Source organism: Delphinus delphis, chromosome 8 (genome assembly GCF_949987515.2).
Source record: "Delphinus delphis chromosome 8, mDelDel1.2, whole genome shotgun sequence".
In the NCBI taxonomy this organism is placed as follows: Eukaryota; Metazoa; Chordata; class Mammalia; order Artiodactyla; family Delphinidae; genus Delphinus; species Delphinus delphis.
In genome coordinates this window covers 61,094,123-61,116,393 of record NC_082690.1, presented here as the reverse complement: position 1 = coordinate 61,116,393, position 22,271 = coordinate 61,094,123, and the positions used below count along the sequence as shown (strand labels likewise).

At 52.5% G+C, this 22,271-nt stretch overlaps 2 protein-coding genes across 4 annotated transcripts; one reads left to right on the top strand and one right to left on the bottom strand.

The window, feature by feature from the left end:
- The first annotated feature begins 408 nt into the window (after nucleotides 1–408).
- ART5 (ADP-ribosyltransferase 5) lies at nucleotides 409–3,153 on the top strand. 3 transcript variants are annotated; one of them, XM_060017279.1, is made up of 4 exons: nucleotides 409–535; nucleotides 1,511–2,240; nucleotides 2,827–2,859; nucleotides 2,948–3,153. In XM_060017279.1, exons 1-4 carry the CDS (start codon nucleotides 452–454, stop codon nucleotides 3,019–3,021), a joined length of 921 nt encoding a protein of 306 aa, XP_059873262.1. In that variant the 5' UTR covers nucleotides 409–451; the 3' UTR covers nucleotides 3,022–3,153. The 3 variants fall into 3 exon arrangements, with proteins under 3 accessions (XP_059873262.1, XP_059873260.1, XP_059873263.1); XM_060017277.1 differs by having other exon boundaries at nucleotides 2,945–3,153; XM_060017280.1 differs by lacking the exon at nucleotides 2,827–2,859 and having other exon boundaries at nucleotides 2,945–3,153.
- Nucleotides 3,154–3,917: 764 nt separating this feature from the next.
- Nucleotides 3,918–21,942, bottom strand: LOC132430252 (short transient receptor potential channel 2-like). The gene is given in 18 exon segments (XM_060019662.1): nucleotides 3,918–4,309; nucleotides 5,226–5,355; nucleotides 7,901–7,979; nucleotides 8,102–8,229; nucleotides 8,789–8,981; nucleotides 12,146–12,238; nucleotides 13,262–13,352; nucleotides 13,355–13,405; nucleotides 13,495–13,655; nucleotides 13,657–13,684; nucleotides 16,626–16,800; nucleotides 17,958–18,026; nucleotides 18,028–18,123; nucleotides 19,084–19,296; nucleotides 20,940–21,171; nucleotides 21,173–21,574; nucleotides 21,576–21,643; nucleotides 21,937–21,942. Coding segments are annotated over 18 exon segments (2,607 nt in total).
- Between the last annotated feature and the right edge of the window lie 329 nt (nucleotides 21,943–22,271).

Below are 22,271 nucleotides of genomic sequence, written 5' to 3'. Positions count from 1 at the left end.
CACAGACTTCAGTCCCCGCCGCCAGGAACCTTCAGTGCCCCTTCCCGCTCTCCGCCTCCGCCACCTCCAGGTGAGTCCCCGGCTCCCCGTCCCCTCCCTTCTCCAAGCGGAGCCAAATTACCGCTCTCCCTTTAGCATTCCCGAGCAGAGGGCGCTGAGCACCCGGGCAGCTGGGAGGTGGGGGAGCTGAGACTGGGGTTGTGCTGGGGTGGAGGCGGGGGGGTGGGGGGGTGGGGGGGGTGGGTGGAGGATAAAATCCAAGACCCGCCCACACACTTAGGGCTGCTCTGGGCACCGCCCGCGCCCCGCCGGGCCAAGTCCTAGACCAGGGACCCCTCACACTGTAGAAGAAACTCTCCCAACTTTCTGTCCCCCAGCCCATCGAAGCCAAGACTCCACCGTCGCTGGTCCCACCCTCAGCGGGATCTCACTCTCCAAGTCTCCCAGAGGAATGATGTTGGTGGCTCTGTTGATCGCCCTTAGCTGCCTTGGCATCCACACCCTCAGCGGCATCCGCATTTACGCCCCCTGGCAGGTAACTGGGGGGAACCATTTGCTGCCACAAAGGGAACAGTTGGGGTGGACCCGGGGCCTGACTCCTCAAAGAGCCTTCCCAGGGACGCTTCTCTATGATGCCATTCCTCTTAATCCTCTTCTTCTCAGGAACTTCCATCCCTATAGGGAGCCCCAACTTCCCATTACATCTCCCAGAACCCAACCTCCACCCATTGGTCCTGCTGTGATCCTCCTTCCTTCTATGGTCCTCCCTTGGGATTGCCTGCATCTTTCTCCTGTCACTTCCCATCTCCCACCACAGGCCCAGCCTAACAAACTCCTTTGGGCTACCTGTGTACTGCCCTCCCGCAGCCCCTCCCACACCAGGGCTTGACCTCCTCCCAGTCCCCACCCCCAGGTTTGAGGATGAGGGCTTCTCGAGCAGGAGAGGACTCAGAGCCTCAGAGCTGCCAGTGACTTGCTGTGGTGTCTAGCACCTGTGTGAGGGGGAAAGAGCCTGAGGATGGGGATGGGGTCAGGTAATTGGAGACTGGCCATACGTTTGTATGTCACCTGCATACTGAGCCTTAGAGCCAGAACGGTGCTTGGAAGTCTTCCAGCCCCACGTCCCACTGAGTGCAGGAACCTCTCTAATGATAAATGACCCCTCTTAGTTAGTACACAAGTGAGGATCTATATGCTATCCTTACAATAACCCTGTGGGGTTGGAAGTATCCTCAATTTATAGGTGGAGAACCTGAGGTCCAGAAAAGTTAAGAGACTCGCCCAAGATCTCACAGCCCATAGGTGGTGAAGCCAGGATTTGAACCCATGTCTGTCTGGCTCCAGTGCCTGTTATTTAAGCCCTTGAGCTCTTGCCAAATTTCACACCCCAGATATTTGGGCATAGAAATGAGATTCTGTGTTTCTGAACTGATCTGCCGCCAGAACCTCTGCCCAGGACCCTGAACTTACACCCTTTCCTGTGTGGCCCCTCTCTTCCTTACCTCTATAGGCCCAGAATGTTTCCATCCAGAACCTGAGCCTGGCTCCAAACACCTTCGATGATGCCTATGTGGGCTGCTCGGAGGAGATGGAGGAGAAGGCAGTCCATCTGCTAGCGGAGGAGATGGCTAACCATACCAGGCTGCGGGAGTCCTGGGAGACAGCCCAGAAGGCCTGGGAGCAAAGGTGTCCAGGGCTCAGCCTGCCTCCTGGCTTCAAAACCCAGCACGGAATCGCCGTCATGGTCTACACCAACTCATCTAACCCTTTATACCGGGAGCTGAACCAGGCTGTGCGGACAGGCGGTGACTCCAGGGAGTTCTACATGCAGCACTTCCCCTTCAAGGCCCTGCACTTCTACCTGACCCAGGCCCTGCAGCTGCTGCGGGGCAGTAGGGACTGCAGCAGGGAACCTGGGCAGGTGGTGTTCCGAGGCGTGGGCGCCATTCGATTTGAACCCAAGGAGGTGGGGGTCTCTGTCCGCTTAGGCCAGTTTACCTCCAGCTCCCTGGATGAGGCAGTGGCCCGCAGATTTGGTAATGCCACCTTCTTCTCTCTAAGGACTTGCTTTGGGGCCCCGATCCAGGCCCTGTCTGTCTTTCCCAAGGAGCGTGAGGTGCTGATCCCCCCGCATGAAGTCTTCTTGGTCACCAGTTTCTCCCAGGATGGAGCCCGGAACCTGGTGACTCTCTCCAGCAATAATCAGATGTGCAGCCACTTTAACTGCGCCTATCTGGGTGGTGAGCCATGCATGAGGGAAGCAGGACTGGCAGGATGTCCCTGATTTATTTCAGTCCCCAGGGCCTTCAGGAGACCCACGTGATTAATGGGGAAGTTGAGGGCTGGAAGTTAGCTGGAGTTATTTTTCTCTGTGACTCAGGTTTTGCCAGCTCAGAGAAGGCCCTATAAGTGTTTTCTGCATCTGTGAATATTCTCAGATGATTCTATAAAGGTCCTTGAAAGTTTCCTTCTGCTATACAGTCTAAAAGACCAAAAGAACCTGGTTAAGGGGGGCAATAAGCAGAGGAAAGTGACAGGAGTGCTGCTTCAGATCTCAGGAGGCCCTGGGCGTAATAGCGTAACACATACGCTATTCCCAAGTGCTGAGGCAGGGACAGAATGGGGCCAGGATGGTAGCAGGGATGGAAAGGCAATCTGGGAAGATTTCCTGGAAGAAGAAGGAGGAAGGGAAGTCAGAAGTTTGTATTTAGGACAAGGGAAAGCTAGACTGAGATTGGGAATGGCCGTGCCAGGGCCTGGTGAGAAGGGAAGTTTGGGGTGTGAGGGTCTGTCTGCATGGAGGCCTCACTGTGCTGTCTGTTGCAGCGAAGAAGAGGCCGAGATGTGAGTCTGTGCCAAGTGAGTCACCCTCCTGCCCCTCCCTCAGCTGCTTTGACTCCCCCTGGCCCTGCTGACCCTTCACCACCTTTTCCTCTCTCTCCAGCAGGAGGACAGGCCGACTCACTCTCCAAGGGGGCCTTCTCTCTGCTCTCCTGGAAGGCCCTGCCCTTGGCCTCTTAGGAGTTCCAGCTCTCAGGAGCTGGGCTCTGAAAGTTCAGTGCCTGCCACGTAGGAGTCCTGGGAAATGATGACATCCATATGAAGATGGGAGGCTTTGAAGAGCCTGGAGAAGCCAGAACATGGTTTCGGACCCAGACCATCTCCCCGGCCAGGATGTTGGCGGATCTGAGGCCATGGTAGGGTGGAGGGATCCCCGCTACGTGGTAGGGACTCCAGGGGACAAGCAAGGGTAGTACTGTGACAGCCACTGGATTAAACAGTGTTGCAGTGTGGTGACCTCAAATTTCATGATTGGTTTGTTCCATGAGACTAGACCATCTGCCCTGCTCTGGCCATATGGGACTCAGGGACTGAGGGACTAAAAAGAATGACTTTTTGATCACTTTTAGACATGGTCTCAGTGCAGACCCTTGTCACACACTGTAACCTGCAAACCCAGAAGCTTTAATAGACAGAGGTTCCTCACAACAGCCCTGAAGGCAGGAAGGGGGACAGATGGCTTTCTAGGCCACTTGTCAGATGAGGAATGCAGAGCCAAGGAAGGAAGCAACTTGCTGAAGGTCAGAGAGGTAGTGCTGAAACCAGGACCCTTACCTCCTAGTCCAGAACCCTTTCCACCAAACATCTGAAGGAACTCAAAGTAGGATCCTAAGCCCCAGATATCTGGGACCCCAGAGCAAGCCATTTCTCTCTGCCCTGCTCCCACAGGGTTCATTTTGGGCTTGGGGATCTCAAAACATCAAGAGACAGAGATTCTCACACACTCTGGAGGCATCTGACATCCAGAACAGAGGCTTTATTGAGGCAAGGAAAGCAGCACGGGCTCCTACTGAGCCCCACCCTCACCCATCTGGGGTGTTCTACTCAGCACCAGAAGGCGGGACCCTCCCACTGCATCAGGACCCCTCCTTGGTTCCCAGGTCTTCCTCCTGGGGCACGTCCCCAGCCCCCTCTGATTCTTGCTCCCTGTGCCCTAGCACGTGAGCTGGGGAGGAGGGGCCAGACTCTCCAGATGCTGGAGTCCTGGCCCTGCCTGCGTCCTGAAGCCCAGTTTCTGAAGACACCTGGGTCCCCGCAATCTCTGGCACTGTCAGCTCTGGGTTCTCAGGGATGGGAGGGCCCAGGTTCTGGAAGCTGTTGCACACTCGGCTGATGGAGCGACAGAGGATGCTGGCACCGTCTGGTGGCCGGCGCAGCCTTCCCTCCACCAGAGTCCGCTGCACACCGGCTACCTCGCTTTGCAGTCGAGATACTGTCTTGGTCAGCTCTGTCAGTCTGTTGCCCAGGTCTTGGGGAGGGGTGGGGCGTGGCAGTAGTGACGGGGAGGTCATTCAGAAGATGAGCCTGCCCTGGACCACTTCTACCCTCAGCACAACCCCAGGGGACATTTATGCCGGGGGTCCTAGGCAGGAGAACTGGAGGAAGTGAGGGACTGGCTTATGGCATGTGGGTCAGGTGGGCAGGCCGAGTCAGGCGCAGATGAATCAGCAGGGCTGGGGTGGTGGTGAGTTTAGAAGATAGCAAGAAGGAAAGTCTTATGGACCAGAGAAGGGGTCAGGAGTCATAGGATGGGAAATTTTCTAATGGGTAGAGATTTGTACATCCGCCCCCTCTGCCTTCTTCCCGATCTACACCTGTCCAGCTCATACCCACCCTCAGAGCCCAGTTCTGATTCCACCTCCTCTTTCTCCAGCTTCTGGTACTCTATCCTTCTACCTTCCCATGAGCCTCTCAAAATGATAGACTCTTTCTTTTCTTTGGGCTCCCACTGCAATTTGTGTCTCTTTTTCTAAGCACTTTCTGCCTAGCGAGATGGTTTCTCTTCCTCAGCAGACTGAAAGCTTCCTGTGTGTCCCTGCTGGGAACAAAGGGGACCTAGCAATGAACCCTGGTTGAATGAGTGAATGAATGAATGATGAATAAGGTGAATGAGTGAATGGGAAAGGGAGTGAATGAGAGAATAAATGAACACAAGAATGAAGGTGGGAATGAAGGATTAAATCAAGTGAGTGTAATAAATGTCTAAACAGGTACGAGGGTAATTGAGTGCAAGGGCCCACACGATCTGGGCAGGTTTTGGCTTCCAAGGGTGGGTCGGAGGGGGGCCACATAGAGAACTGCAGGCTGGTTGGAGGGGTGTGAGGCTGGGTGTTCCAGCTGAGCAAGGGACAGGAATGGGGAAGGCCTGGAGGGGAGCAACTAACTTTTCCGACGGGTCTCCTCAAACTCCCGCCACGCAGTCTCTATGTAGCGCTGTACCAGAGCCTTGATGACATGAAGCCAGTAGGATCCACGCTCTTCCTCCCCAGGCCCTGCCCCTGCCCCAGGATTGTCCTGGGATGGGAAGACAGGAGGGCGAGAGAGAGTCTTCACCCCCAGCTTTTCTCTAGTCACTGCATCCTCCCCCAGGCAATAAAGATGGAGGCAAAGTCTGTGCAAACTTTTCTATCCCTGAAGGCCACACATCTAGACCCTCATGCAGACCTGGAAGGTAGTCTGGGTGGAGGCCAGAAGGGGTGGAATGGCTGAGTGCAAGAGAACCAGGGTGGGAGGTGGGTGAGGGTTAGGAGGAGAAGCAGAGTGTGGGTAGAGAGAAATGCTGAGCAAGGCAGAGTTGAACTCTCTCCTGCCACCAACTCAACCTTGGTTTTCTTGAGTTGAGTTAGTGCAGGTTAACCCTGTCCTTCAAATTCCGCAGAGGGGGGACTAGGGAATGTGGGGAGGCATCTCCTTGGACCAGCTCATGCATGTGAGATGGAAATCATCATGCAAATTAGAATGATTAGTTCTGGGTCCAGTTTTAGGCCTCAGGACAGTACCAGGAGGGCAAGTCGGGCATCTGGGGCAGATAAAGGAGAGAGAGAGCAGAGGCGAAGTAGGCAAAGTGCTGGACTCAGAAGACAGGCTCAAATCCCAGCTCGGTCACTTCGCCGCTGTGTGCCTCGAGCAAGCTGCTCAACTTCTTCAGGCTGAAGGTCTCCAGATTTAAAGTGGAGATGGTGATAAGGCCTACTTCCCAGGCTGGTACTTCCCTGGCATGGAGTAGAGGATCTCTAAATGCTTAGGAAATAATTATTTTTATTTATCTGTATTTATTTAGCTCTCTAAATATTTTATGGTTAGCCTATTTACTTTTTTTTTTTCTATTTTTTGGCCTCACCGTGTGGCCTGTGGGATCTTACTTCCCTGGCCAGGGATCAAACCCATGTCCTCTGCAGTGGAAGTGCAGAGTCTTAACCACTGGACCACCAGGGAAGTCCCTAGCCTATTTACTTTTATAATGTAAAAAAGCAAAGCCTTTTCTTAAATATTTTAAAAGGAGAGACAGGATTGACAGAGATGGTACAGCAGAAGCATGAGAGAGAACGATGGGTCTTTTCAGCTGCAGAGTATATAAAGCATATTTCTTGTATAAAATAAGGACTAAGAGCTTTGGAAAAGCCATTTCCTAAGGTGCAGGGTAGGTGGGAGGAGACACCTGATGGGGTCACCAAAGAGCAGGCTAGTGAGGTGGGGGGCAGCTGGAGGAGGGGTGGAACCTCACTGGGGGTTCAGTGGAGGATGGGGGAGACCCCCAGCTGGCTGGTATAGTGGGATCCATCAGGACTCAGTGACTCCCAGCACAGGCCCAGAGAACTGAATACAATTTCAGGTGAAGATGCTGAGTTGCACCCTAGAGGGGAAGCAGCCCTGACATGGGGTCTGCAAATATGCATCACCTGGCAACCTGGACAGGACCAGGAAGTGGTCAGGGTGAAAGGGTGATAGTTCCAGAATGTGGAGTTTGAGATCCATTAGGGTGTAAGAGGTACCATGCAGGATAGCCTGCAGCCAGGATGGTGGGAACTGGGAACCCCTGGCATTTAGTTTCTTGTAAATGTCATGTTTTCTCCATGCTTTTGCACATGCTGTTTCCTGTGCCTAGAACTCCCTTCTCCACCGTACCTGTCCATCAACCTCTTGTTCATCCTTCAGGATTCTACTCTGCCCTCAAGGTCTCCGGGAAGCTCCCTGACCCCTGAGGCTGGGTCTGGGGCCTCTCGTCCCTGCTCCAATAGCCCCCTGTGCTTCTTTCTATCATAGGTTTGTCATCATGCACAATTATAGTCCATTTCCTTCTGATGCTCTAGACTGTCAGCACCTCAAAGGACCACCATCCTGCATATCTTTATTTCCAGAATTGGTGTGCTTTGATAAGTGTTTGTTAAACAAACTGTTGACCAATCAGATAAGGGACGGCCTTCCTCACCTGGGGATCCAGGGGCCTCAGAGCTTCAGAGTTGGCCTGTGGCCTCGCAGAGCTGACCTGGAGACCCTGTCTTAGAGAGACCCTCAGGTAACATGTTTTAAGGGGAACAGATAGGACCCCCTACAGACCTGGCAGTAATGCTATCTGAATTAGCAAGGGGTCCCATGCCAAGCCAGACTGAGTTAGGGAGCAGATAATGAGAGGTAAGTTAGTGCCTTGGAGGCCTGCCCTCCTCTCTCAGGCCTCAGCCACCTTCTAATTTCCAGTTTGTGGGGCATTCTCCCCTTGGCTTCTTAACACGTTACTTTGAAAAACGTTCAACGATACCTTGACCCAGTTTAGGGCAAAAAGTTTTGCCTAAAGCTTATGGGGTATTGGCAGCTTGGGAGGAGGGTGGCATGAACTTCTGTTCGAGCTGGGTGACACAGGATTGGAAATTTAGGAAATGGCCAAAGCCAGGAGGAGGTAAAGGCAAGCCATAGGAGAGAGCAGGAATTGGGAGCAGGCTTTCTGGGAAACATACAAGGAAAGACAGACAAGCCAGGGGTGTTCAGACAAATGGACGGTATAGGCAATACAGCTGAAGACCCGGTGTGAGGAAGACCCACAGCAGGCAGAGGAGGTGCTCACAAAGGTGGGGATTGGGGGAGAGGCTGGCTTCTTGGCTTTGCAGTAGGAGCCGCAACAGCAAATGAAGAGGAAAATTCTCCTGAGAAATTGAGGTGAAGGGAGGGGGTTAGTTAGAGGACAGGGTCTAGGCTAATGGGGCAGGAGCTGGGATAGGGGTGCTGAGTGCTGAGGGGTTGGGAGTGAGAGCTCTGAGGTCATCACCTGAGAAGGTAGAAGGTAGCCTTGGGGGAGGGCAGGATGCTGAAGGGCACGGGCAGCGTCAGGCCCTATCGGAAGTAGGACAGGTAGAGCTTGGAGCAAGCAAACTTCCACTCCACGTCAGCAGCGTCCTGGGGGTTAGGAGGCAGGGGCTCTGCAAGGACCACTTTGGTGCCTAGCCCTCCTGCCCACTCAGTCTGCCCCATTTCCCCCCAGCCCTCATGTCTCTTCTCCAACCTCTTTCTTCTCCCCATTCTTATCTGCACCTCCACCTATCACCCACATTTCCCCTGCCTGTACCCCCCTTCCCCTCTTCCTCCCCACCACCTTTCATGCTTCTGACATCCAGTTCCATCCGGACTATTCTCCAGTCACAAACCCTAACCCATCCATCTCCTTCCCTCTCCCTTCTCACGTTCCCACCTACTTTTCCACAACACAACCTTCCTCCCCATCATAAGGTGGAAAGAGCACTAGACTTGTATCTGGAGAAAATAATAACATCATTAAGACCCTCAATCTACAGATGAGGAAAGTGAGGCCTAGAGAGGAAAACTTGTCCCCAGTCACAAAACAAGGCAGTAGTGGAGGCAGAGCCGGAACCCAAATGTCTCCACTCCTTGCATGCTATTCCTCTCCATTCCTTTCTCTCTTCTTCCCTCTGGCCTGAGCCACCCTCAGTTCATGCACCTCAGTCTCCTGGAAGGAGCTGGTGATCATGGCAATGAGCATGTTGAGCAGCGCAATGACCAGGACGATGGTAAAGATCCTGTAGAGGGCCTGGCCCACCAGTTCCGGCACCAGAAACTGGGGGATGTCAACCACATTGTGCTCCTCCATGCCGAACATCGTCCAGAACAGAAACTGGAAGGTCTCGTTGAAACTGGCATGGGGGGCTGAAGAGTAGGATGTGAGGGGTGGGAGATGAGCCAGAGCGCCACCCAGACCCACTCCTCCTCGCCCTCAGGACCCAGGCAAAGGCGCTGTGCTTCCACGAAGCCCATTGGACCGCTTGTCATTTCTGATCTCCCGCCAGAATTTACTGAGCGTATAGCAGTGCCAGGAACAGGTGCTAAGGATACAGCCGTGAACAAGACAAGCACAGTCCGTGTCTTCAAGGACGTTATGTTCTGGGTGGGGAGCGGGGGTGAGATGGACACCAACTCTACAAACATCCCTAAATTGTGGCAAGTGCTATGAAGCAGCAGCACAGGATGTTATGGCCTAGTCTGGGAGCTGGGGAAAACTTCCTCAAAAAACATTCAAGCTGAGCTCTGAAGGCTGAGGGAATCAACCAGGGGGAAGGGAAGGAGATGTGAAGCGTGCCCAAGGTAGGGGAGTCTGGGGGGCATTTGAGGAACTGAGAGATGGCCAGCATAGCTCATCTCAGAGGGCAAAGGAGAGAGAAGCTCGTGAGAGGGAAGCAGGGACCAACCAGGTCATGCAGGGCCCTATAGGATAAAAACAAAGATCCTCACTATGGCCTAGGAGCCTTAGGAAGCTATGAGGAATTCTAAGCAGAGGGGTGACCTCTGAATTACTTTTGATAAGATCACACTGGCTGCTGTGAGGAGAGTGGAAGAGAAGCAGATGAGAGGGTGGGGGCACGGAGACCAGTCAAGAAGCTGTTGCCATGGTCTGGATGAGAGAGGATGGTGACTGGACCACAGAAGCAGCCACCCATGCTGCTTCAGTTCAAGCCTAGATGACTGCAACAGTCTCCACAGCGGGTCTCTGGCCCCAGTCCCTCTCTCGTCCTTCCATCCTCCACACTGCACTGAAGGTGTTCTTTCTAAATGCTGATCTGATGTGCTGTACTTCTGCTTGTCAAACTTTAAATGCTCCTGACTACTCTCAGTCCAAATGCCCACCATGCAACGTACCTGAGGTTTTTAGCAAAAATACTTTTGACTTAATTAGCTGTCTCCCATAAATGAGCAGGGGGGCTCAGCCTGCCTGTGCTGCCGTGAATGACACCAGGACCCATGAAGCAGGCTGGAAGGACTAGTTCCTGTCCCTGGCACTAAGATTCATGATTTCAACTGTGTCAGCAGACTTCCTCAACATCTTGAAGCCAGGATGGGAACAAGGATTCTTGGTAAGAGGATTGGTCTGAATAAAGCCTCCATTTACTTTGGAACCATGAGAAAGATTTGACCAACATCCACAGGCCCAACCATGGGTCCTTCAGGTTCAACAATAAAACCATCATGTAGTTGCACTCAGGAAGAATTCATGATTGAACGATTGCTTGGGAGGCCATCCGGAGCTCCCTGGTCTGCTGGGCAAGCCAGGCTTCTCAGCAGGACCTTCATGAGCTCCGTGACCTGGCCCCTCTACCCTCTCCAGCCTCCCCTCTCAAAATCCCCTCTATGCACCAACCATGGAGGAAGTCTTGCTATTCTCCAAACATACCTCCTTGCCTTAGTATGTGCCACCTTCTGCCCAGAATGCTCTGTACCTTCTCTGAAGTTTACAACCTTTGTAGGTGGAGTCCAGAGTTCCCTTCTCTATGAAGTCTTCCCTGATCATCAAGACAGAGGAAGGGGCTTTCCCTTCTGGTTACCCTCAGCATAAGCCCTCCTTCCTCACATCACTCATCATCTCAAACTGAGCTTATTTGTGCATGTGGCTATCTTCTCCAGGAGACTGAGTCTGGTTCACTTCTGTCTGTGCTTCCAGTGCCAGGGACAGGACCTACTACAAAGAAGGTGTCATAAATGGGTGTGAACTCAAACAGCAATGAATGAATGACTAAGAAAGTGAATGAATTTAAAAAGTGAGTGAATGAATGAATGAATGAGTGAACAATGAATGAGTGAGTGAATGAACAAGGAATTAGTTATTGGCCATATTTAGGGAGAACTGAGTATCAAAAAGAATAATGGGGCTTCCCTGGCGGCACAGTGGTTAAGAATCCGCCTGCCAACGCAGGGGACACGGGTCCAAACCCTGGCCTGGGAAGATCCCACATGCCGCAGAGCAACTAAGCCCATGTGCCACAACTACTGAGCCTGAGCTCTAGAGCCTGCGAGCCACAACTACTGAGCCCGCGAGCCACAACTACTGAGCCCTCATGCCACAACTACTGAAGCCCGCACGCCTAGAGCCCGTGCTCTGCAACAAGAGAAGCCACGACAATGAAAGGCCTGCACACTGCAACGAAGAGTAGCCCCCAGTCACCGCAACTGGGGAAAGTCCGCGTACAGTAACGAAGACCCAACACAGCCAAATATAAAAACAAATTAATTAATTAATTAACAAAAAAAGAATAATGATTGTAATGGATTATTATATTTTTAAAAAATCTTTGAATCCATAGTGATATTCAAAAAGAGTGGAGAAGGAAGCATTTCTTTATGGCAGAATGCCAGCAAAGAAATGTACAGGGAATGACAGCAATAGAAAATCAGCATCTTGAAACCACTGTTATAATAACTGATGCAGGTAAAAATCATCTGTAAAGGGACTTCCTTGGTGGCGCAGTGGTTAAGAGTCTGTCTGCCAGTGCAGGGCACGTGGGTTCGATTCCTGGTCCAGGAAGATCCCACATGCCGCAGAGCAACTAAGCCTGTGCGCCACAACTACAGAGCCTGTGAGCCACAGCTACTGAAGCCCACGCACCTAGAGCCTGAGCCCTGCAACAAGAGAAGCCACTGCAATGAGAAGCCTGCGCGCCACAATGAACACCCAATGCAGGGAAAAATTAATTAATTAAACAAAAATCATTTCTGGATGATAAATCCACTCAGAGCAAAGTTGCAAGAAAGTGGTCTAGGCACACAGTCTCAGCATCTCTCTTCATTACCACAAGGGTATCTCCTTTTCAATGGAGAGGTTTGCTAGACCAATGGGCCTCACCAATGGGCTAAACTGACATTGTGAGCCTCCTGATGTGATATGATGGAAAGTACACATCATCAGTTAGGTTGCGTTCTTGCCAAAATTGCTTAAGTTGAATCTGATCATGAGGAAGAGGTGATTACTAAGCTCCAAGTTCACGGTCCCAGAATCCCACCTGCCCATCCTGCCTCTGCCCCTGAGTACTTGCCCAGCTGCTCTGTCTCCTGGTAAGGCACGTAGATGTTGTTGAGGCCGCAGAGGAAGGTGGTCAGGATAATCGTGAGAATGAACATGAACCTGGCAGGGGGTGGCATGGGGGAGGGTCAGAGCAGGTCTCTTCCCTGGGAGAAGTCAGGCTCTGGGAAGAGAGATGGGGGTGATGGCTCCCAGTCTCAGCCTCTACTTGACAAGGATTCAGTGTGGTTATTATTAAGAAGAGAGAAATTAAGGGGTGGGAAATGAGAAGGGATTTAAAGGGTGCTGAAGCAGAAGCTCTCCCTCCAGAAGAAAGGATTCTGGGTTGAAACAGTCAAAGCTGGGCATGGGTCAGGCTCCCAGGGAGGGACCGAGATGCTGAGATGTGGTACAAGGATGAGGGAGAGTCACAGAGTCCTACTGGACAGGATTTATCACCAGTGGAGTTAAAGCCACATGTGAGTTGAGTTGGCTGGCAACACGGAAGGCTAGGAGAGTCTCAGGGGTGGGATGGCAAGTTCTCCAAGCTGAGCTGAGCTGAAGATGTTCACAGATGTAACCAGGGCTTTTCCCATCAAGGGCACCCACGCCTGTCCCACCTCAGGCAGGGTTTTCCCAGGGAAGCAGACACGAAAAATGGGCTCTGATTAGGGTGAAAGGCCAGGTAGGCTGTAAATGATTAGATGATAATTACCAGGAAGACCAGATAATTCCATGAATTCCAAAAGCAGTTGTACAGTGGAAACCATCCAAAGGGACCCCTGAGTCCAGTGCCTCACCACAAAGATGGGAAAACTGAGCCCCAGAGAGGGCCATGGAGACAACAAAGGAACTGGGACTGGAATGCCAGCCAAGGGCTCTTACTGCTATTGGTGGTTCCTGATCTTTGGAGTCATGGGCCTTTTTGAGAATTAGATGAAAGTTATAGACCCTCTCTGCAGAGAAATGTACCTTTACATTTACATCCGAAAATTTGCCTTTAGTTTCAGGGTTTCCGAGGTCTCTGGAGCCTGTACAAGCAACCCAGGATAAGAATCCCTGTGCTAACTAGAGCTGGGAGCTTCAGAAGGAGATCAAGTGGGGTCCATCGGAGGGGAAGATGCTCTGAGCAGGGGCAGTACGCACCGGATCATGTCGTCGATCATCCTGCCAACGGAAATCTGCAGGGCGCCCAGCGACTCATGGGCCGGCAGGACGTAGGCCAGGTGGATGAAGCAAAGAGCACCTCAGCCAGGAACTCATGGTCTTCCGTGAGCCACTCACTCCGCTCTGTGCAGGTGGAACGGGGTTGGGGGGTGGCCGAGAACCAAGGAAGGGAGGGGACTGGGGGACTCAGGGCTGAGCTGGGAGGCACTCACCAGCCGAGGTGAAGTAGTGGCAGGCAGCCCCGTCCGGGGCATCCCGGCAGCAACTGTAGGCCAGCCCGGCCAGGAGCACGAAGGCCGCCAGGTACAGGGACAAGACGACCGTGTCCAGGATGCTCCACCAGTCCAGGAGGTAACTGCACAGGCCCTCGATGCAGTTCCTTACACTTAAACCACAGGAAGCCTGAAGGAGGTGGTAGGGAGCCAGGGCAGGGTGAGGCGCCTCCTCCGTCCAGGTCAGAGCTGGGTTGCAGGTATGGTTGTAGGGGTAAACTATCCATGGGGTGGGAGAACTAAGATATGAAAGGCATGAAATGGATAAAATGTAGACGTTTAGTCTGCGTAAGTACAGAGATCTTACGTGAAAGCAAAAAGAACTTCTGGCTGATGCAGACTCAGCTGCCACGGAGCCTGTGCCACTGATCCCAGTTGGCTGATAAACTCAGAAGTGAGTAACACCTTGAGAAGCTGGTTATTGGGAGGGAATGATCGAAATCTGCTTCCCCCTTCCCTCCACCAAGTATATATTGGACAACTATTTCAAGAATATTGATTTGAAGGGGCTCCAAATTATCAACCTGCTCCTTATCAGCCCGGGGCCCAGGGCCTGACCTGGGGATGGAGGGTCTCGGGAGCTGGACCCCATTAGCCAGGTGACCCTGCCATGTCATACCCTTCTCCGTTCCCTGGATACAAGCATGTGCTTTTTTACTCATGGTTCTGTCCACCTAGAAAGCCCTTCCACACCCTTTTGAAGGCAGGCTCACCTTTGTGGCCCAGGACAAATCTTACCTCCTCTGTGAAGCCTTCCCTAACCGGGGGAGTGAGTTCTCACAGCTCTCTTCAGACCTCTGTGATACCATCGCTGTGGGGCACTGCAGGATGTCTCTTCCTGGGTCCGCCCCCCCGTCCCCTCCCCTGAACTTTGAACCCCTCAAGGGCAGGGACCATGGCCTATTCACCTCCTTGTCCCTGGTGCCCAGAACAAGGCCCAGTAGTTACTATTGAATAAAAACTGATTAAGCTCCTACCATGTGCCAGTGGGATCCTGTGGTGAATAAGACAAATACAGTCCCTGGCCTCCCCAAGTTCATAATCTAGTGAGGGAGGCGGGCAAGTAGCCAAGTCGTTACAAGCCACTGTGGTAACTGTTAAGGTGGAAAGGAGGGGAACAGAGGCTGTTGTGAGAATGTTTAGGAACAGATCCTCACCCTGATTTGGGGACCAGGGAAAGCTTCACTTCTCCCAGAAAGTGACGACTGAACTGAGACCTGATGGAGGAGTAGGAGCCGGCCAGGTGAAGGGGCAGCACGGGCAGGGAGAGGGCTGTGGGGAAAGAGAACGTGCGCGGGCCTGGAGACAAGCAGTGCAGGCGAGGTTAGAACTGCATCCATTCCCACGGCAGCAGGGGGTGGATGCTTATTTAAATACATTGGATGTGTAGAAGGAACCCTATTTAGTTTATCTGTGTGTTCTCAGGGCTTCACTCACAGTAGGGCAGCAGCAAGTGTTTATTGCATGAAGAAACAAGGAGTGTTCTTTTATTTATTTATTATTTTATTTTATTTAGCTTTGGCTGTGTTGGGTCTTCACGGCTGTGCATGGGCTTTCTCTAGTTGCGGCGAGCAGGGGCTACTCTTCATTGCGGTGCGCGGGCTTCTCATTGCAGTGGCTTCTCTTGTTGAGGAGCACGGGCTCTAGGCGTGCGGGCTTCAGTAGTTGTGGCTCGCGGGCTCTAGAGTGCAGGCTCAGTAGTTGTGGCGCACGGGCTTAGTTGCTCCGCAGCATGTGGGATCTTCCCAGACCAGGGGTTGAACCCGTGTCCCCTGCATTGGCAGGCAGATTCTTAACCACTGTGCCACCAGGGAAGCCCGGAGTGTTGTTTCTTAAGACTTCTTCCCCCGTGGGCAGGAACTGTATTGGTTTCATCTGCACCCAATACAGGTCAATAATGTTTAGTAAGTAACTGCATGAGAAACTTTTCCTCTTGCATGGCTCTTGTTTTCTTCCCCAGAGTTTCTTGGCCAAATAGTCTTTCAGGCCTTACTGACTGGCTTGGTACAGGGTAGAGTAGCAGACTTAGTCTACTGGTGTCTTGGGAGTTTGCTAACTAAGCTAGAGACAAGTAAAGGGAAGACAGATGAGGAAGGGACCCCCAGTCCAGCTGCTGGGCTGACCAGCCAAATGCTCGGTAGAGCCCTGGAGGTTACTGTCAACTGCATTTGCTGAATTGTTTGAGAATACTCAATTCTGCTATAGAAGCAAGAACACCAATGGAATGGCTGGAACTTATGCATTAAGCATATATAAGTTAGTTATCTGGGTGACATGTTGGACAAATAAAGCAAGTAGAGCATATGTGTGTGAACATATGTAGAATATTTAGGGTAGACACTAAATATTAATAATACGCTGAATATACACAAGGCAGATGAGGCCCTTAGGATTCATCAGATCTTAAATCAGCTCCCCACTGGTGATACCCATTCTGGCCTCACATGTCCTCTGCCCAAAAATTGCGAAGAAAAGTCACAGCTGTTCACCAGGATGATTAGTAAGCTACAGCTGTGGTCAGACATACTTGCCCCTGTGTTTCTCCTCCAATCAAGTGTTGGGGCCAGTCTGCTTCCGGCTGTTGTATCCTCTGCTCAAACCTCAACTCTGGTCCTCGAAACACCACCATCATAAGTACACCATTTATGGGTTTAATAAACTGTATGATTCAAGCAACTTAATTTGGTCTGTGAGCCTTTCTGTTCCATGACCTTCATGATAGATTGCCTGGTGGTGTACTTGCTGGCTACCATCACACCAAGGTAATCTCCCACCGGACACAGTGGACCAGTGTCTTATTTGTGGGAGGATATGAACATCCAGAATGGGTAGCGACTGGTGCCAGGGTAGGGGAAGAATGGGGTCCTTGCTCAGGGGGTCTATCACAGGGCTAGGTCCCCTGATTAGAGGTGAAGAGGAAACCCTTGGTGGACCAGAGCCCGGAGGGGTCTGGTTATGTGTTCAGGGAGAATCTACAGGGGCAGCCCCCCTCCACGGGGGTGCTTACTGTGAAGAAAAGTGAGGGGGCCCCCAAGGGGGTCTGCCACAAATAAAAGGCCCCACACATGTACCTGCAACCCAAACCATGTGTAGTGAAGTCTCCCAGACACTGTGGCTGCGGCCTCGGAAGGTACTCAGCTGTGTTTCCATGACCAGGGACTCTCCCAGCAGGAAGATGCGGAACCACAGATAGGAGGCCGAGTGCAGCAGGAACTTCAGCACCGGGATCTTCATCAGGCAGCCCAGCTTGGGGGAAGGAAGGAGAGCAGGGCTCTCAGAGTCCTGTTCAAATCTCTCCCCACCCTGGATAACTTCCGGGATGCTCAGCCCCCACATGTCTCCTCCTCTCATTCACTCACTTATTCAGACATTTATGAAGAATGTACTGTATATTAGGCCTTCCCCTTTCGTATCTATTTTTTCCTTCACAACCGTATGAGGTGGGTATCGTTATTCCCATTTTTTAGCTAAGGAACTGAGGATCACAGAGATAAAGTAACTTTCCCTGGGGGGTCCCACAGGCTCTTCAATCACAACCATGTTAAAAAGAAATTCATCACTTTTGATCCCAAACTTGTTCCTTCTCCTCTTCCTCCTGTTTCCCCATCTTAGAAAACGTCCTGGCCACCCAGACCAGGAAGCTTAAAGGCATCTCTGCATCCTCTCTCTCATACAGTCTGACAGTCTCCCTAACTCCCGCCCCTCCCCCAATCCATCCTTTACACCACTAGGAGAGAGAGCTTTCTAAAACACAAAACTAATAGGATCTCTCACCTCATTACAGCCTTCCAGTGGCTCCCATCATTGCATAAGGCTCTGTGGGACCCGGGCCCCTGCTTACTTCCTACCACTCGCCATTTGCACTTATGCTTTAGCTACACAGAGTTCCTCTCAGTCTCTAATAGTTTGCATTCTCCCTCCCTGGGCCGTTGATGGACATGCTGTTCTGCTTCCTGGAGCACTGCTCACCCTATTCCTCACTTGATTTACAGGTACCTGGCTTGCTCTTTATTATATCCCCAGCACCAGGCACGATGCCTGGTTCACAGTAGGGTCTCAAGGAAATATTTGTTGGGTGAAGGAATAGAAATATCTGGGTCCACAAGGGCTCCCAAAGAATCTGTAGGTTGGGGCAGAGTCTCTTTAGGAGATTGTAGGGCTGTATATACGACTCAGGCTTCGGAGGCAGAGAGACCTCAGTTTCAATCCTGACTCTGCTATTCACTGTGGACAAAAGAGCATTCTGTTCCTTGTGTCTCCACTGTAAAATCCAGGTGCAATGCCTACCTTCCAGGACCACCTCAAATTACCTGATGGGAACATTCCCAAAGTGCCTGGCCCAGGGCCTGGCATAAAGCAAGTGCTCAATAAATGACAGTTATCATTACTTCTATTCTTAGTACCCGGGACTTGGGCGCCAGCCAGTGGCCAAGGCAGAGGAAGGGCGTGGTGAGGACGATGAGGAAGGCGACCAAAGAGCTTCCAGATACTGGTGCTCCCACGCCAGCCAGCCAGGCTCCCATGCCAGATGGAGGACAGGACCTGCTGGCAGATGGGGGGTGCTACAAACTAAGCAGAGATGGGAGTGAGGAGAGGGGGTGGCCACCAGCCAGGGAGGAGGAAGGGGAGCTAGTTGGGTGCACTGACTTCCCTGCCATAGAGGTTGAACCATATTTTTTTTTTTCCCAGGCCAGCCAGCTCAGAAGAGAGGCAACCCACTTGCCATGTGACCTTGGGCAGACCCCACCCCTCTTTGGGACTTGGTTTCCTAGTCTATGAAGAAGTTGAATTCAAAGATTTTCCTGGACTCTCCAGATCCTGCATTCCTGAATCTAAGTCAGGCAGTGGTGGGTGCAACTGGGTACCCAGTCCCAGAACCCGCAGGATTCCTTGTCTTCTTAGAGACGTGAGGCACCAGCCTTCATGGTCTTGAGGAGGGAGGAGCAGGGAAAGTGAGCTCTGGTGTCTTAGGGAGCCATTGTGAAGGAAGGTTTTTGGCTAAGCTCCTGGTGGGCTAGGATATCTAGGGTAGGTGAGAGGGAGCAGTAAGCGGGGGGGTAGGCTAGAAGGAGAGCACGTCTTAGGCTTAGGGGACAGGCGTCTAGTGCAATGGGGAACCATGGAATCACTTGACCCTTAAGCCCTGAGAGATGTAGTCTAATCTTGCTGAATAGAGTGAGATACTGAAGTCTAACAACAGAAAAAGACCACACCAAACCTACTCAGCAGGCCAGAGGCTGAGCTGAGGGTAAGACCCAGAAGTCTGTTCTGAAGGTGGGGTCTGGGTGGGTAATGGGACTTCCAAGGGCTGGGGAGAGGTTAGGGACTTAGACTGAAGGTAAGAAGGGCAGGTGGGAGACCCACAGAATCAAGGGTCTAGATACAAGGGTGCTCAGAATGAAGATCTAAGAGGGGTCCTGAGGGCAGTGAAAGGACTTGCTTAGGGTTGGAGCAGGGACTACGTAGAGGTGGCAGGGCAAGGGGTCAGGGCAGGGCGGGGGAGGAGGGGGTGGGTAGGGCCCAGCTGACCCACTTCTGGTTGTAGGTGATGGCCAGTCGCAGCATCGCCAGGTTGGGGATGCTTTCCTCAAAGGCCTGGTCCAGACCCTCGGCCTTGGGCTCAGTCTTGCTGTCCTCGCCCAAGTCATTGAGCACCGCAGTGACCTTGCTCTGGTTCTGGCACATGCCCAGCAGTTCAAAGCCGTAGTCCTGGCTCAGCGACTCCAGGGCAATGTACTCGGGCTGTAGGGAGGAAGTCCGTGTGCGCCTGCCACCACCCTCCCAAAAGTGGGTCTGGGCCACTCTGTTCTGCCCTCGGCCGTCACTTCCCCACAGCTGGTGTCACCCTGAATCCTCTATTCCTTTCTTCCCTTCCACCCCACCTATCCTCTTGGCTATAACGACGCACTTCTTGGGTCAACTTTGCTTCTCTGTCACTGCATCTACCTCATTGCTGAGTCATTTCAACTCAGACCCCTCCCCTCCCTTTGTCCACCCCTTGTACTTCCTCCTCCCTATTCCTGTCCCACTTCCGCTCCTATTCTTCATGCCTTCTTGGGTTAACTGAATTACTTTGTTGAGCACCTACCTTATATGAGAGCCCGTGCTGGTAGTTTTAGGAGCTGCAGACACGAGTGGGCAGTTCTTGTTTCCACTTTACCCGTCCTAGCCTCAGTTTTACTTGGGGCCCTAACACCAGAGAGAATCCAGGCTAGGATTTTAGGAGGCTAGGTCTGAGGCCCAGCATGGTCCCTCAGGTGGTGTCACGCTGGGTAAGGTATTTCCCCTATCCAAGCCTCAGCCCCCTTGCCTGGAAAGTGGGGATGATCATTCCTGCTGCCTCCTTCCGTGGGCTGCTACGAGGATGAGGGATGGTCCTTTGGAAAGGGCTGCTCTTCCCTGCTACCTGTGAAGTGGAGGCTCTTCATTCCCCGATCCTTCTACAACTCTGGAGAAGCAGCATGCTCTTCCCTGAGCTCGTCTGGCACAGGTCACATCCTGCCCTAGGACTCTGTTAATATCCTTATTTGTTTCCCCACCTAATGGTAATCTTGACCATGGGAACCAAGTCTGCCTGGCACAGAGGGGATGTCAGTGGATGAGTGATGGATGGAACTGGACTGGTGAATTCAAAGCCCCTGACCAGCCCCTGCCTCCAGGCCTCCCTGGCTCCCCTTCACGCATTCTGTCTGCACAGGGTTCCTGCACTCATCCCATGTCTACTGTTACTAGCCGAGAGTCTTTGCGTGGACGGAATCCCTACCTCAAATATCCTCCCTACTCCTCTTCACTTGTGTTAAACCACCTCGTTGTGTAGCCAAGATTAATCCCACTTCTTCCAAGGAGTCTGCCCTGCACACAACATCTGTAGCTTCCTGACCTCTTTTCTGCTCCTTAGAAGCCCTCTGGTACCATCCACAGAGACCCTGAATGAAGCTGAGCATCCTGGGAGTCCTGTCCGCCTCTCTCTGCCCTCTCTCTCCCTGCTGCGATCACAAGCGTGAGGCCCCAACACACAATGCTCTAGGTGGGACCACACAGTAGGTATTCAGAAAGGACAGGTTCTACTGAATGTCATCTCTAAGTCTGTCCAGCTGCCTTCCTATCTATGTTCTCTCTCCTCCCTCAGACTGACCCAGGAGACACCTAGGATAGGGTCTGTCCCACCCCCATGAGGCTAGGTACCCCTAGAGTGACAGCTGTCTGCAATTAGAATGAGATCCCCCTCAGGGTGGAATTCTGCAGCTCCCCATCAGAATGGAGGTTTCCTGAGAACATCTTTCTGTTGTTTCCCTCTTCCCAGAACACCCACCACAGGCCCGACCACGCCCCGGTGGAGGACAGATACGGGACACCAAGGGCAGGGGAAGGGAGCAGAAACCAACCTTAAACTCAGGCTCCTTGTGGGCAAGGCGCCTGAGCTCGCAGCTGAGCTGGAAGGCAGCCAGCATGGCGTCCTCACTGGCCAGTGAGAGGTGGGCACAGCTGGCAATGCCATGACAGGTGTTGATGCGGGACAGGGAGAACTGGAGCAGATCACAGCAGCATGCGTTGCTGCACTTGAGGCAGGCACCGGAGACAGGGTGGGGCCGGGCGATGCTGTGGCCCTGGTCCATGCAGCTGGGCGATCTCATACAGGTCCTTCTGGCAGGCCAGGGTGAGGGAGGTGACACCAGGGGCAAAGCGGGGGCCATCGACTGATGAGTCAAAGAAGGCCAGCGAGAAAGACCTGGTGTCCACCTTGCGGCCCTTCTCCCATTCCAGCCAGGCCAGCAGGCGACGCACCACTGCCGGCTGGTTTGTGTCCATAGCCACCAGCAGGGCCTCGTGGATCTGCCGGAAGTCGAACTTGACACTGGCCAACAGCACATCACTGATGGCCTTGTGGCCCAGGCGGATGGCCAGATTGAGCGCCTCCCTCCAGCAGTGGTCCTCAGCCTCCTCCACATTCTGCAGGGGCCCGCCTGGCCCGCCATCTGTGGTCTCAACCCGCAACTCCAGCAGCTGCTACACCAGGTCCAATGGCACCCAGCAGCAGAGGTGGGAACTTCAGCTTTCTGTTCACGATCTCGGTCCACTTAGGCTGAGGCTGGATGAAGGAGTAGAGAGGGTGGGACCCCGAGTCTCCAACCTCCTTTGCTTTGGGGCCTCCCTCACCCTTCCACCTTCAAGCCCTTAACCCTCTATACCCAGGCAACATTATAGTCTTCCTATCCCAAACACACAATAACACAAATTTCCATTTTTGTTAGGTAACACTTATGTAGTGCTTAAGTACAGGTAGTTTTCAAAACCCTTCATAAGTAACTCATTCAATTCTTAAATATCCCTGTAAGGTAGGAGCTATCAGTCCCTCTTTAACAGGAGAAGAAGCTGACATACAGACATGCCAAACCACTTAACGAGGTGGGCAGCCAGGCATTCTGGCTGAGGAGATGGTATTGCTAGTTACTTTTCCATGCTACTTCTCAACTCAGATAGAAATTATTACTAGTAGCTTTGGGATTTCTGGAATCTCTACTTCTTCAAAAGCCCCCAAATGTGGGATATGAGAATGTAGGTAAGTAAATACTTTCCCTCTTTTAAGGAAAATAACAATGCTACCACTTTTATCTGTTTTACTCTGAAATTAAATTCTACATTAGGGGCTTCCCTGGTGGCGCAGTGGTTGAGAGTCCGCCTGCCGACGCAGGGGACACGGGTTCGTGCCCCGGTCC